The 16,353-nt window shown below is 41.0% G+C and overlaps 1 protein-coding gene across 1 annotated transcript; it reads right to left on the bottom strand.

Moving 5' to 3' along the window:
- Window positions 1-3,144: 3,144 nt before the first annotated feature.
- e2f2 (E2F transcription factor 2) lies at window positions 3,145-13,994 on the bottom strand. The gene is made up of 7 exons (XM_026340392.2): window positions 12,606-13,994; window positions 7,326-7,422; window positions 6,788-7,007; window positions 6,260-6,421; window positions 6,027-6,141; window positions 5,547-5,745; window positions 3,145-5,098 (listed from the first exon to the last, which is right to left on the bottom strand). Exons 1-7 carry the CDS (start codon window positions 12,882-12,884, stop codon window positions 4,824-4,826), a joined length of 1,347 nt encoding a protein of 448 aa, XP_026196177.1. The 5' UTR covers window positions 12,885-13,994; the 3' UTR covers window positions 3,145-4,823.
- Between the last annotated feature and the right edge of the window lie 2,359 nt (window positions 13,995-16,353).

Raw genomic sequence — 16,353 nt, 5'->3', positions numbered from 1 at the left:
CGCTGAGCCTTTGCCTCAGGGAGAGCAGTGATACAAAACACTACGAGGTGCAGATTTTCAGAAAACTCCATCAAATTCAGTAGCTCACTATGGTTGTACCACAAAACCACACATGTGCCTACATTTGCTTCACAGAATGATAATTAGTGCCCGCTCTATAGGCAACTTGCAGTTATTTTAAACATATTCAGCCAAGTAATCCGTTAACTGTCCTTTGCAACCACTTATTACTGCCACTCAAGAAAATAGTGTTGAATGGAAGTTGTGTCTGGACTCTGCGCGCTCACAGTGCTGCTCTGTTTATTCACAATGATAGACAAACTGCTTTTTGTGTCGCAAGTCCCCGCTTAGCAAATAACTCAGACACATTAAAACGCACATTCACAGCATTTGATATACTTGCTCACACATGTGCATGTATGCAAAACCTTTTAAAGTGAAAGCTACTGGGTCCCTCTGAAAGCACTATGTGAGAATTGACTAGAGAGCAAATAAATACCTCACATGTTTGTCCTTACAAGTTAAGGCATACGAGCTATTAAAAATATGTTCTAAAGTCTCCAGAGGAAAAGCTGGAAAACACTATCTTTACCCAGTTCATCATTAAGAAAGAACGCCTGTTTATAAGGAAGCGAGGGCATGAAGCAAGCTCCAAACAAGGCAGAGACACATTCAGAAGTTGACGACCCAGTTTACCAAGACTATAAATGCATAAAATCGTGTTGCATGATACACATAAGGGTCACTTATTGTGATATATGTGTAACATTTAAATCTATATGCTCATTTTGCATGCACAACTTTTTGCTTGCATGTGTGGGCTGATGTAATGCAGAGGCGTGCTGTGTCCCAACAATACCCTCCTTCAGTTTCTTTGCAGCCTCTAGTAAAGAGGCAGAGCTTTTGTGTGTCTGCCAGCCTTCCAGCCCGGGTCCTATTGTAAAACTGTGCAAACCGGTCTGCTCAGGCAGTGAACTAACATATAGTGAAGAATACAAGCCCAAGGAGAGGGAGGGGGGAGGAGAAGAAAAATGGGAATTGATAGAGGAAAATAGTTTTGGAAGGCGGAGGAAGTGGGGGTGGGTGGGGGGGGGGGGGGGTTGGACAGAGCAGCCAGGAAGACAAAAGGAAGAGTGACAGAGGAAAAGGGAAAGATGAGAGAAACTTCATTGTCTTATTATACAAACTTCAGTGACTAACCTTATCTCCACCCCTTCCCTTCCTAAACTAAACATACCATACCTATTCACTGTCATTTCCTATATCAACAGACTTTCTCCTGCAGTTGCAAATGGTAATTTGATCATTTATTATGTCACCAGCAAAGGCTTTGTTTCTTTTTTCCTTCACACCATTCCTTCCTCCCAGCCAAACTTCACAGTTTGTCTGTGAGGAAGTGTGGTACGGCAAATACAGTTTCTCTCCTTTTCTCTGACGCACACACGTAACCGTCTACAGAGGTCACAGCGACATCTTCCAGTAAAGCCTACAGCTGCCAGGATTTCCTCGCTGCTTCCCAGCAGCCCAGGAGAGAAGCACAAGGTCCTGTATTAACCTCCCCCTAATAATCTCTCTCTCTCTCCGCTCTGCTTGTTGACTTAGCTCCACCGGTCCTGCTATCAATTTACTACCCCTGTCAAGGCAGCAGGCCCAGGCTTACCGTAAAATACCCCCTCTTCTGGTCGACACAGATGACTGAACACAGTGGGATTGGAGAGAGAAAAAAAAGAGGCGATTTGAATTATGGGTTAACACAGGACTTCAGTTTCTCCCTGAAATGAGATCATGAACCTCGTTCTGCTTTAAGAACCCGCTCGAAGATTTGCTCTAAGAGTGGGGGAAATGTTGTGAGAGCTTCTGCTTTCTTAAAGAATACGTTGTTCCTGACTCACTGACTAACCAGAATAAGTCCAGTGTGATGCATGTGGCATGGCTTCCCAGCCGCATCTGCCCACCGAACCACACCCGCCTCTGCAGTATAACTGTCATCACAGTTGTTACGGCAGCAAAGGTTTTCCACAGAGGGAACAGGTAGTCAAACTTGTTTGTGATTCATAATTTATAATAAATGCAGTCATTTGAGACATTTACTGAGAGTTCTGGGAATAATTAAACATCTCTCTTCCTGAAACTGTTTCTTGTACCTGTTGAATAACCTCGGTTAATCAATTTCATATCTCTCGAGGGGATCACTATATGTCCTGCAGCTCTCAACACTGGTGTGCAGTTTCTTTGCACCTTTTTTTTTGGTTGGTGCTGCTCAGTGCCAAGTTTTTATCGTTCTTTATGCGAGGGCAGCTCACAAAGAGGCATTTAAGTTTTCAGCTAACAATATTTACTTCACTTCCTTGTTGTCACAGCAATTGGTTCGAAGGTGTGTGGTGTAGCAAACCTGAGGTGGCCTGCTGTTTACATAGCACGTAAACTAGACTGTGAAAGGCAGCGTGTGTGTGTGTGTGTATATGAGTGTGGTTTCTGACATTTCAGTTTATGACGTCTTGTTAAACACATGAGTGCTTGTGCAACATCTGCTAATAGACACTTAGCGCTAGTAGACACCTGATGTTGGTTCAGTAGCAAACAGACTGTTATGTGTGACCATGTGCATGCAGAGACAGTTTATATCTACTGAGTGTTTTTTTTGCAAGCTCAGTTGTCCATATAATACTTCTGCAATTCCTGTTGTCATATGGAACCTCTAATGTTCTAAGTAACAACGTGAAATTTAGCAATGATATGCAAAACTACATACACCTTTGCATCTATGTAAACATGCGCAATATTTCCTTCCAAACGTATTTTCCCCACTTCAAAAGGTACTTCCGCCATCCTACACTGACCCACTGAACTTTGACCTCCTGGGTGCCTGCTGCCTTTTGTTTGCTCGTTTCCAAAGCAACCAACGCAGAAAGACTGATGCGGTGGCTTTTGTCTGTCTGTCCGACAGAGTTTATCGTTCATTCAGTGTCATTGTCACTCTGCATGTCAGCCCGATCCCTCTCCTCGGGGCCTGCCACTTTGTGTTAGATCAACATCCTTAGCAGCTATACCCTTGATGTTTTTACACACACACACACACACACACACACACAAAAAAAGCCACTAGAACTATAGTTTTCACACACAGAAAAAGTGAAAGCACAATTATAAATGTAAACCATGGCTTCATTTATTTCAAACAGACCACACAATATTACAAAATATTAAGTGCTGGATGTTATACACAACATTTGTGCCTTCCTTAGAAAGGCCACTATCAACTTTCACAAAACTTCTGAAACGATAGGTATAAATACAAAACAAATTATGTACAAATACCAAAAACAATAATGCTCATTGAAAAAAATTCAAATAAAAAAAACAAACAAACTACAAGTTCTGATTTTTCTTTCTCTAATCTACATATTAAAAAAATCACACACACACAAACACACCTTGACACCCATTCCCCAAGCTGTCAAATACACACACAAACACACATTTCAAGTTTTGTTAGGACAGGACAGTTAGCTTATCTCTGCAGTGTAGAGGGAAAGCCAGAAATACCTCAGCATTCAATTCAAATTACCCAATTTTTCGAACTCTTCAACATGTTCAACATATAAAAATAATCACAGCTGCTCTGACCACTGGTGCATGCTTTTTACATGTATTAAAAAGGCACGCACCATATCATGTGTGAAAACATTCACGGAACAGTAATAAGATAAATTTGTCATCGTTTCTGTTGCTTTTTATTCAACAGACTTCATTTAATAGCAACAAGAGGAAAAACTAATCATTTCTCTAATGAAACCTTAATTTATCAGTCTCCTTTCACCTCACTTTATTTTTATTTTGGGATATTTCCTGAGAAATACAATAGTATCTTTACACTACTAAATCAAAAATCATGTGTAAAAATCAGCTATTAACTCACATCAGTAGAGGGGCAAACCAACAAGAGATGGCCCTGTTCTCGCAGAGATGTACGCGTGGCTCTACATCCAGTATTGGTTGTCACAACCTGCATATTTTGGCACATAATGCTGCACCAAACAAGGTACAAGGCCTGACATATTTACGCTTAAGGCAGAAGAAAGCGAACTTGATTAGACAAGAGCAACATCAGCACCTTCAGAAGGAGTTGTACAGTATGTCTAATATCAGTGCTCCGATTTCACACGACGATGTATGCACTACAAGGTCTGGTATTAAACAAATGATTCACAGCTTCATTTGGTCAATGTTGAAGATATCAGGATCCTTACAAACGCTTAAAAATAAAACACCCTGTGTATGGATCCTGATGGCCTTAGCTTACCCTCGTCCAGTGATTGAATCTTGTAAAGCTGCACGGCAGTTAAAGCTGACATAATACAAGGCTGCCCTCTACGGGCCAAAGAGTGGCACAAACATTTAGACTTTGGGAACAATTCCTGAGTTGTCAACTGTAAACCTGTAAACCACCTTTGCTGGTGGTGTGATATAGATATTAACACACGTGTTTGCAAATGTTTATGTTTAGCGTAATATGAAATTGTGACAGAAAATCCAAAACTAATTTTAAACAGTGTTTCTATACATTTGGAGATCACGCACATCAGCGTGCCATCCTCCCTAACTGATCATTTTAATATTCATTTTAAAACACTATGTACAATTAGGATTTTTACTTTATTAAAATAAACAAAGGGGCTAACTCCTCCTTTGGAATAACAGACATTAAAACAGACAAAGCGATAACAAAGAGCAATGGCTTCATAGTGTAATGTTTCCTACCTCGAGAAGGCATTCAATTAAATATTACTTGCTAAATGTCCTCCTCCCTCCATCAACCTATCTCAGCTTTTCAAGAGATCCCCAAGATCATATGTGTCAAAGAAGTCTGACACTCCCTCTCCATCCTCCAGGCTCCAGAGGTAGTCGTCATGGTCCAACGGTGGAGAGAAACTGACAAATGGAGTATTGGGATCTGGGATGAATGATGTGCCAGGAAGCTGGTCCTCTGTGATCTGAAGGAGGCTGGGGGGCAAACCCAGCAGACCCTCTACGTCAAGCAGAGAGGAACTGGACGCAGCCGCCGAGGAGGCAGCTGGAGCTGCTGTAGACATGTTGGCTGTGGTTAAAAGAAAAATAGAGAGCAGAGGTGAGGCTGGATTTTAATTTGATGTGCGTTACTACTGCAGAGCAGGTTTTATTTTTGTATACATCAACTATTACGGCTTATATTGTTTGTTTTTTTTACTGCTATACAAATAAAATGTAGTTGACAGGTGAATTAATTTTGAACGTTAAAGAGTTAGAAAGAAATTTGGTTTTGCTTTTATGTCTGATGAGAAGATCTTTATCATTCTCATACCTGTCTGATAAGTACAGAGCTGCATCCAGTGGGTGAGGAGGTTAAAAGTACACTTAACATTGCTCTGAAGTTCACTAATTAATAGGTTGTATTTTGTGTGCTTAGTTTGAACTTGCTCACAGTCATAATGTTAAGCTAGGCTTATGGCATCCTGGCTGTTTCTCAGCTTTTTGAGCTTGGTGTAAAATTAAATTCCCCAGCTTACATTCCATCGGCTCCTCTTTGATGTTGTAACTCGGTGGTCCCATAGGTGTTGCAGTTGGAGGGCAGGGTGGTTGGGCGAACTCCTTTTTAGGGGTGACGGCACTCTTAACAGGGCTGGCATCTTCAAGACCCTCCTCTGGACATAGGTAGACTTCAATGGGGCCATTCTTGCTCTTTAGATAGATCTGTAGTGACCCTTGCTGTAAGGAGAAAGGAACATGCGAAGAATTAGACAGTTCAGTAGCTACTCATTTCTTTACATCTCACTTATTCATCTTTTTAAAAACTAGTTAGCTGAAACTACCATCGGCATTATTCACTATTTTCCCCCAAAGTGATTAAGATGACTTTTCAGCCATCTAACAGCAGTATTGACATATGATAAACTATAATTAAATGGCTTAGTAGCTAAAAGAGGTGAGAAGAAAAAATAAGAACATGCTGTAAATTTCAGTAAATCCAAACAAAGACGTTTCCTCACCCCTGCTGTGTCTGGCACCTCCAACTTGGTCTCAGCAGGGGCCTTTACAGCAATGACTGTCTGGTCTTTGAGACTGTTGATGGAGCGGATGTCCTGGTACGTCACATAGCCGAGCGTGCAGTGTGGGGTCAAGGGCGACAAGTGCAGCAGCAGACATTAAATTGCTATTTGTAACAAAGCAGAAGACTTGCAGAGGAAATGTAGACAAACACCGAGATGCATGTAAAGGATATCTCTGATTGTCTTTATATTCTGTGAGTTGTTTTAGCTGAGTGGTGCTGGAGTGGATCAGTTCATCCAAAGATCTCTCCGCTCTTTCCAGATCCCCCAGCTCTTTCCTCAGCGCACAGGCTTTCTCTCCTCCACCTGCACCACCCTCAAATACATCTCCAACCCTAGGATATAAATAAATACAGTATTATGACTTGTTGTATTAAAATGAGAATGATCTATATGTGTCATAACACCTCAAAAACAATGTAATAGCTAGTAAACACAAAACTGTAATGCCTCTAACAGCCACTAGGTGGCAGATAAGTAGGTCCGAATTGTTCTGAGTTGTTTTAAATGTTAAAAAAAAATTATATTTTTGATGTACTTATTAATAAAGTTCATAATCCAATCAGACTACAAAAAGGAATTATATTTAGATTAATTCCTTTTTGTAGTCTGATTTCTGATAGACTTTCCCTCCACTATACTGGAATTTAAGATTATTCATATTCCTAATGTTGAATCTCTGCTGATCCATTTCTACTCACAGCCACTGGATGTTGTTCTTTGATTTTTTTCTGATCAGCTGGACTCCCTCCAGAACGTTGGTGATGTCATAGATGCGTCTTTTCTGGACCTCCAGTACTTCAGTGGCCCAGTTCAGGTCAAGAACTCCATCAGATGACTCAGCGATCAGACCCACAAATTTCTTGGTCAACAGGCCCAGTGAGGTGTCGTACCGCGTCCTCTCGCCTGGAGACTTTGGAGCTGAAATGCACAAACATTTCACATAAGAAGAGAACAAAGCAGAACAGAGGATATAATACTATACTGTAATATATTATTTCATGCAGATGATCACATTTATTTAAGTACCGGTACTTATAAAACTAGTTATTTATGTACCATGTAAACAAACTATTATATTCATCTAATTTACTGTGACTCATTTTGCATTCTATGTTTGACATTTAAAGATATCACCACAGATAAACCTTTGTTGGAGTTTTGGTACTTTTAGGATTTATACACAAACCCACACAGAACATCTCTTTCCTTCATACCTGACCCACAAAATATACTCACTCCTTGGACTTGGTATTGCTGCAATGCTGCCTTTGCCTTTTGGTGTGCGAAACTCTGGGAGGTAAAGAGGGTCCTCTAGATCCAGCTTCCTTTTAGCCTAAAGAGAAATAAATGTATGTAAATTAGAAAACTATGATATAATTGTGAGTCAGGCACTTCAACAAATTCCAATGTGATAATAATTGTTAAAAAGATGTGAGTAGCAAGTCCCCAGCCATCACACAATGACACCAGGGCTGGCAAAAGTGCAAAATAGGGGCAATTTGAAAAGTGCTGAGTTGTAAATGTGCCAACAGCCCTCAAGTACGGGGACAAAGCACCACACTCACTTTCCCAAGGACTTAACGAAGAGCTCATCTTGTTTTTGTTTGTGTGTATGAGGTGGGGGTCATTGAGTGATTCCAGGAAATCCCTGGAATCACTCAATGACCTCTCCTCCCCCCTCTCTTCTACAGCTTAACACACAGGCAATGGCAACCCATGGCCCCATGACCCAAAGCACATTCACAACCTTTGGACGACAATATCAACCAAATATCTTCACGTGACTTTTTTTTTTTTTTTTACATACATAACAAAAGTGAAAAAAGGACAGTCTCCCTCAGCACCAGGATTGAGAAATGACCAACCGTCTGAAAAACTGCAACTTGTGCAATTTGGCGACACCCTTACACACAGAACTGAGTGGATTTCATTTTTGTTGCATTTGGTTAGGACCTCACCTTTTTGTATAATCCCTTTTTTATTATTGCCGTGCACAAGACGCCAGTGAGCTGCATTAGCTAATGGGTTTAAGCAACTGACAATATCCAGAGCAAAGAGAAAGCAAAGCAAATTGAAAAGTGCTGCGTTGCAAGTGTGCCATGTGTGCATGTGCGGATAATGAAGGCCGCCGTTGTCCCAGTGCGCTACATGACGTGTCCACCTGTTGGCTGGCGACATCTGGAGCAGTACGTGCACTAAGTGTATGTGCTGTTGGTGTAGTAGCTTTTAATCCCATGCAGAAACTCAAGCAGGACCACAGCGAGGCATAAGATAGGATGGTGACCAAAAAGGTTACTTCTACACCTCTAATGAGATTTAATGTTGTGTGTGTGTTGGCTCAAAGGTCCTGACAGTAGCTGGTGAACACCTGTGGTGAGAGATGTAGTGACAATGAAGTGTTTACTAGCAGTAACAGCTGTGGCTAAAACAGGGACACGGTCTGTTAGGTTTTATTTGACTATGCAATCTCCACTGTCTCAAAAATTAAGTAAGTATTAAGTAAGTTCATACATTTATTGTCCTAATGTCCTAATTGTGCAGATTAAACTGCACCCTGTCTATATTTCTCAGCTCTGTAGCTTTACACTCTAGAGGTAACAGCAACATACTGTATCTAGTGACACTGTGAGAAGGGAAACAACTGTCTCACTGTGCAGCTGTATGGTGTTAGGGTGGGGGTCTGGGTGCTCTCTTTTTTGCATAAAGGGATTCTCTGGTGAATAAACCCTTTTACACAAACTTCACTTGATCAAAAGGAAAGACCGGCTGTCATCTTTATTTCACAATGCTTACAGATCAGTGAGAGAAAAGTGCAGTCATCCAAATTATTACATTAAGCACACGTCAATCAGTTTCTAATCAGCTCCAGTGTAGTTACTGTGCAGCAAAGCACTGCTTGGCCCAGCTACTGTAAAATGAAATAAAGAAAGGCCTGAGTCAACTACTCACATATTAACTCTTTATCTCCAGGACTCACGGTATCACTGCACTCATGTTTTCTCAATAACCTCACCCTGCCTGGCCAGTTACACCCAAGCTGCGCACGTGGCCGTCTCTGTTTGCTGTACATTCTTTGGATGATTCCCTCTGTCTCTCGCACTCTGGTTAAATCTCCACAGTGGAGTTTCACACACAAAGCAACAATCACGTGAAGGGCCTCTCCTCAAACCAACAAACCTCGTCAGTCGGGCTGTGTAGGATTCAAATTCCATCCAAGCAGAGGGCAAGTTAAGGTACGCCTGCAAATGTGTACTGCTCTGTTCATAAACCCCCAAAACCACACCTGGGTAGTCAAAAGAAAAACAATGGACACATTGCTCGTGAAATTATCAATGTTGCCTGAAGAGAAAAGAGGCGAATGTGGATCTGCATGGGCAGAGGGGGGAGCAGGCTCTTTTAAATTGCTAAACTTCCCCTTTTGAGGACGTTATGCTTCAGGCCCAGCTGATGTAAAACAAGGTGAATGAGAAGGGTTAGGTAGAGAGACATTTTTACCACTGTCACACCTAAGAGACGGGCTGAATGGGGCATGAACTCCATGGTCTCCAATAAAAATCTCTACAAACATTTAGCCAATACCGATGCTCATGAAACTGTGGCAGGCTGAGTGAGTTTCCATATAAATATGGGAACTCACACATGAGCGGGGAATAAGTGGGACATTGTTTTTGTTTGATATTATGCAGGTGCATCTTGTGGCCAAACTGCCATTTCCATGTAGGCAGTATTTCCTGTTGCATTTCAAATAGCCAAGATCTATTCATATGTTGTGGCATGGAAGCAGCTATCACACAGAGAAAGGGCCTCCCTGGACTTTGGAGGGAGACCTGAATCCTGTAACACATTTACATCACTATCAAGTCAAAAGGAAACAGAGAGACACGACACTATCAACAGTTTACACACCCTGGTTAAAACTCACATGACAAACACCAGTACACAGGCTTTTACTACAGTTAGCAGGATCATTAATGGGACTTAGAGGATAGATTCACTTTTTTTTTTTTTTTTAATTAGTCTTACAACAACAGTCAGTTGCAAATGTGAAGAATGAAACTGGTTTTACTTGCTGGCCCCTTTCTGCCTGTTGATACAGGCCTTTAGGAGCCAAAATGTGCAGCCCTGCATCTTTAGTTCATCTGAAGACAGAGATTTCCAAATCAGACACATTAATTCAAATATTTTCAGCATTTTTAGTAAGAAATTCTCCACTTTTTTGTTTCTTTTCTTCCAGTCTTACTCAACAGGCAAACAAATGTAAAGGATTTCACACTAGACTTTAAATACATGTTTGCACAGAAGGAGTGGATGCATCACTTCTACTGCAAAATCAATATGAACAGGAGGTGCGATTATAGCATTTTAACATTCACATTGCTGTTGTTTTTTTTTTTTTTTAAACAAACACATCGTGTGGGGTTGTGCATGATGTATGAATTTGTATAGTTTGTTTGTCTGTAAGAGTAACTGAGGTTTTACACCAAACCAAGCATCCTGTTCCTTAGGCCAAATAGCTAAAACACAGTGGTTCTTATGTTGTTTAGGTCGAAGGAAGTGAGCTGTACATGAAGACACAACACTTCCTGTAAACATAAGGCCCATGACTTAACATGTCATGAAGTGGTAACACTGCTGTGTCAGCAAGCACACAAAGAAATACTTCACTGTCCCCAACTCTGCTCATCCTACAGGACAAATAGCTACAGACATATAGTGTTCTGCCATGTGTCTTTGTATGTGCCGTTAGTAACGTAGACTTTTTCACAAAGGCCCTGAATGAGATGGAAAACCCCTAGACGACCCCCGCTTCAGTGAAAATAAAACTGAGCATCTCCACCTCACATGAAAGGTAAGACTAAAAAGAGGAAGCTCTGATTTAATCTACCAAAACATTCTTTAAGACAGGAAAGAAGAAAGGAAAGATAAAAAAAAAAAACAATATATGAAAATCAGTGTTGCTTTGTCATGTTCATGTTTTTTTTTTTTTTTAATTTAAAATCAGACGGCATCACTAGGTTCAAAAAGTCATAGCATCATTTGTAAGACTTCCTTACTTTAAGCAGCATTTCCCCCTAAAACTGAAGGTTTTAATTTACTGACATGTGCTTAGGAAGTTTCATAATCATGGGACTTTTAGACTTCTGAAACCTGCTGTGTAATTTTCATAGTGAATCAGCCTCTTTCACCTCATTTAAACTCATTTTGGTGACACGAGTGATTTTTCCACCAGCTGTGACATGACGGTGTCCACGTGTACAGAAAGAACGTATTCACAAAATTTCCAAACACATACATGTACGTACTGTGGGAGACAGAAAGAATAGTCAACACCATTATCAGTCTGAAAACACAGGCAGCATACTGGCTTTTTATCTGCAACAAGTCATAATCTTCTGATGATAGTAGCATATGTGAACTAGCTCATCCACACACACACTATGTTAATCTGGACATTAATGTGTCCCATGAGCAGATCTTAATGGGTTAAAAGGGAAAAAAACTCAGTCATGTCTTAACTAAACGTGTATGACGTGACTTGTATAAATCCAAGAACATATCCACTGTTTTATTGTAATGTAAATGCAACTTGTAATATGACAAACCAGGTGGTAGCCTATTTCTCGCTTTACTTACAGGACGTCCTGCTAATCCTCTTGAAGTGCCTATTAGTGAACGCAGGCCCAAGGGCGGGGGGTTAACATGAGCTTTGGAGACCCTGTACATGCTCTAACCCCTTTAGCTTCACTGCAAAACAGCAAGCCTGAGCAGCGGGTTAGAGAAAAGAGACCATCGTGACAAAGAAGAGCAGGTGTGAAGCACTAAAGCTGAGCGAGGCACCATCCCCTCACATCAGCAAGAAGTTGAAATATTTGTTTCCCCTTCAGCATGCTGTAAAATCTCAGCAAAACACACCAGTTGTCTGTTTATGACCTCTGACCTAAGGAACAGGTTACACTGATCCTGTATTTAGCCTTAATGACAGGTGCAGTCTGGGCAGCTGTCTTATGGGTGCAATCACAAAACAAGGTGTGCACATAAAAGTGTAAGCAGCAAATCATGTGAAATAAGGAGTCTTCCCTCACACTGAGGATGCTGTGGCATTGTTAGATTGTGTAAATGCACACACACACACACACACGCGCGCACACACACACACACACACACACACACACACACACACACACACTCTCTCTCTCTCTCTCTCTCTCTCTCTCTCTCTCTCTCTGACCCGGCCTAGCTGAAGCTGGACTGCACAACTTAACATGGCAGAAAAGGGGAACACACTATTCACCCACATCCAGCAGCAGACACGGTGACTCCTCTGTGCCTTATCGCGTCAAAACATATTTGAATGTGCTCCAAGTGCGGCCAGAAAAATGCATGCAATGCACAATCATTACGCCCACATGATGACCCAGAACTCCGACTGTAGTGTGTGTGTGTGTGTGTGTGTGTGTGTGTGTGTGTGTGTGTGTGTGTGTGTGTGTGTGTGTGTGTGTGTGTTTGATTCCATACCGGGAGTCGCCCGGAGGATGATCTGATGGGTTTAGCCTCTGGTCCGTGGGGGGTTGAGTACAGGCTGTTGGCTCTTTGTTCGGCCGCGGTCGTGTTGCATATCTGGGTGAAGTAGCCGGCTGGTACCGAGCTCATCGGCGGGCTGGACAGTCCGGTGCTGAAGAACTCGGTCTTCACTCCTCCGATGGACAAAAGCTTCATCTTCTGCTGCTGAGAGCAGGAGACTCCCACCACTGGCCGAGCCGACGCCGGGGAGACGCCTTTAGGCATCCGCATCATTTTCCTGAGCGAACTAAATGTAAGCGGTCAAACGAAGAGAGAAGTGTGCTGTTAGCTAAGCACACACGGATCAATTACCTGCTAGAAAGTCGTCAGGGATCGGTGAACTACTGCCTTTGTGTGACAGTATATCTAAATCCTGCAGTTATTACAACTATTCAGCCTTTAAAATGTAAAATGCATGTGATCCATGCAGCTCAGGGGGATTTACAGGTCTGAATCTCGCAGCCTGGTCGCTGTTGTTTTCCTTTGTGCGCTTACAAAGTGCAGAAGAAACTTGCCATGCAAGTTATGATAAACTGCTCCTTAAATCCACAAACTGTGTCAAACATCCAGTTTTATAAAGTCCAGGGTCCCAGATGGATTCCAGGTCTCGCTGAGATCGGGACCCTGCTGGAGATCTACAACTGATCGTGAGCTCCTGCGATGCGGGATCCGTGCGGGTCTGTGGCTGGTGTCCGTCCTCCCCCGAGCTGCGCTCTCCATACAAGAGAACAAGAGATGAGAAAGACCTGCTTTTTTTTTTAGCGCCAAACTTCATCCCGCGAAATTCAGATCTCCCGCGGTTGGAACTCGCCTCTGATTGGCTCCCGGCACGTTCGGCTTGTCGCATTTGCATAAAACAGTTGTACAGAGTCTTCTTAAAGAGACAGTAGCAGCGTTTCGGGACAATGGTCGCTTGTCGACGTGCTGGAGGCCTGCAGCTCCACACAATGACTGCTTATCATTTAGAGTATGAACGACTCCAGTTTATATAATCACACATTTAACTGGAGAGTTGTGACGTTGTTGTTACCACACTTTCTGTTGTTATTGCAGATAAGCAGCAATTGTCCCATATTTTGCATCTAATAAATTAAGCTGCTTTACTTTACCTAAAAAATTCATAATTGAAGTATGTCAAACTTCTTTCTTATGTTCAGATTATTAGGATCTTATCTACACAACATATACATGTGTATATACAAAACATGTAGGCTACACTATTTAATATGATGGTGCCTCCATTCAAATATGCTGTTATTTGACTGTTTAGCATAATATTTATAAATAATGTGCATCACTTAGGACTTAACTTCAATGAAGAAATCAGACACTACGTGTGATCAATATAAATAATATATAATTATGTACAGTATGTAAAAATCTGTCTAGATCATAGTAAGAAGTGATTAAAAAAGGAGGAACCACTGTTTGTGTCGGACCTGTGTATTTTCCTGGTGCAACATGTCACTGGGGATAGTTTGTAGATGATGAGTGGACTCATTCAGTAGCACCCTTGCGTATTGGCTCAAAGGAGATATTGAAAGAAAACAACCCCTCCCCCACCCACAGCTACCAGACCCAAGCCATATGACTTGACCCCCACTGGCCAAGGCAACGTAGACTCCCCTATAATAGAAGCCTATTGTCGTGCCTCAATTTGAATTGCATTTCAAATCTAAATATGCTCTGGATGGAAGACACATTTATGCTATGCTTTGTTCACCTAATATAATCTGTAGTGGCTATAAGAATCAGACACAACTGGCTGTGTACAGTGAATAAATAAAGTATTCACAGCGCTTAACTTTATCCACATTTTGTTATGCTACAGTTTTATTCTAAAATTGATTAAATTCAATATTTTCCTCAAAATTCTGCAATGAAAAGCCCATAAGGACAACGTGAAATAAGTTAGTTTGAAAACATATGTTTTCACAGTCTTTGCTCAAAGAACCTTTAGCTCCAATTACAGCCTCAAGACTTTTTGAGTATGATGCTACGAGCTTGGCACACCTATTAATGGGCAGTTTCTCCCATTCTTCTCTGCAGTATCGCTTAAGCTCCATCAGGTTGGATGGGGAGCGTTGGTGCTACAGCCTGATCTCCCCAGAGATGTTTAATCAGTCTGGGCTCTGACTTTCACTGCTCAATGTTTTCTTGTGTTAATTATTCAGCTAAATAAGACATGAAGCCAATGGCAGAAATTACTTTGTAGAATAGAACCATCATCATCATCATCTTGACATTCACGAAAGATATTTGTAAGGCCACAATGTCAGTTTTAAATAGGCCATTGTTTGCTTTTTTTGTTTAAATAAGTGTATGAAGCTCATGTGACTGATGAAATTCTTGGATTACATTAGGGAAGCTGGGCGTCTTCTCTTCATACTTACTGCTCTGTTTCTTGCATCAGACCCGCTTGGATTTGTTGTAGGGTCAGAAAACAAAGGTTGATGTATCCTCATCCAACAGTCCCATCTTGTGGTGTATACTGGTAGCTCTTGTGCATTACTTCAGCCTCAGACACCATTAGGGGCAATTCTTTTTCCTGTTTCTAGAAAACAAACAGAACACATCATATTATCAACATATTATTGTAAAATATTAATTACACTTAGGTTATAATGTTTATAATTGCCACAGTAATTGAGTGACCTTCTGATGGTGAGATCTACTTGTAACTGCCTTGATTGATTCAGGTTCTGCAAAGGGAATGACCTTCAGTGCCATCTGAGAAGCCTCAGTCCAGCCAACAATATAATTTCTGACTATTGTTTGACAGTTTTTTGAGTCCATCTATCACCAGTTTGCACAATTTGCTAGTCAATTTTATTTTTAACACATGAAATACAGACATTCTGTATTTCTGGCAGGTTAACAATGACTGCAAGTTGATGTACACAAAACAAGACTCTTTTTTTATCCTGCGGTACCTTAACATGAATATGGCATCTCATCAAATAAGCAATACTGATGCCTTACAGCAGGGGTGTCAAACTCAATTGCACAGGGGGCCAAAATCCAAAACATATTTTCGCGGGCCGAACAGGATAAACATTTATTGAGCACACTAAAACTTTTAAAACTTAACAAAAACTTATTTTGCTCTCTATAAAAACATATCCTGTCTAAATTATACAAGTTAGAAATGAAGTAAACATTAAAAGAACAAACATAAAAAAAAAAATGTCTTCAATCTTATGTCATTTTATATAAAAAATAAACTTAAATTCTAAATATCCCAAAAGATTTTGCTCTCCATAAAAATATATCCTGTCAAAATTATACAAATTCAAAATATGAAAATGCTGCATAACAAAACCTGGAAATATAAATAAAATTAGTGCTTTTCATCAATAACAAATCTAATCATTCAGTCTTTGCTCTTCAGTCATTTTATCAGAGCTGCATCTGTTTTTGTCAACAGGTTCGTTTATATTTGTTGTGAGGTTCTGTGTTGTGGAGATTCTCAGGATGGACTGTAGGTTCTCACCAGTGAGACGACTCCTGTGTGCTGTTTCGTTAGTCTTCATCACTGAGAACAGCTTCTCTAAGATTTGTTCTACCAAACATAAACAAGGATCGAGCCTCATGTGGACGTTGGGACATTTGGAATGGAGTGAATAAACTGTGCGGGTCCTGCAGTGTCCGACTTTATCTTCAGTCATTACACTGCAGCTCAATCAGCTGAATCTGAATCTGC

This window comes from Anabas testudineus, chromosome 22 (genome assembly GCF_900324465.2).
Source record: "Anabas testudineus chromosome 22, fAnaTes1.2, whole genome shotgun sequence".
NCBI lineage: Eukaryota > Metazoa > Chordata > Actinopteri > Anabantiformes > Anabantidae > Anabas > Anabas testudineus.
This window is presented reverse-complemented; position numbering and strand designations above follow the sequence as displayed.

Excerpts from the sequence above, each read along its gene's own strand:
- e2f2 (XM_026340392.2), bottom strand. The coding sequence starts at position 12,884 with ATGATGCGGATGCCTAAAGGCGTCTCCCCGGCGTCGGCTCGGCCAGTG. Across the intron at positions 5,746-6,026 it reads AGGTGCCAGACACAGCAGGG|CAAGGGTCACTACAGATCTA; the intron begins GTGAGGAAACGT and ends TTCTCCTTACAG. Across the intron at positions 5,099-5,546 it reads CAAAGAGGAGCCGATGGAAT|CCAACATGTCTACAGCAGCT; the intron begins GTAAGCTGGGGA and ends TTTTAACCACAG.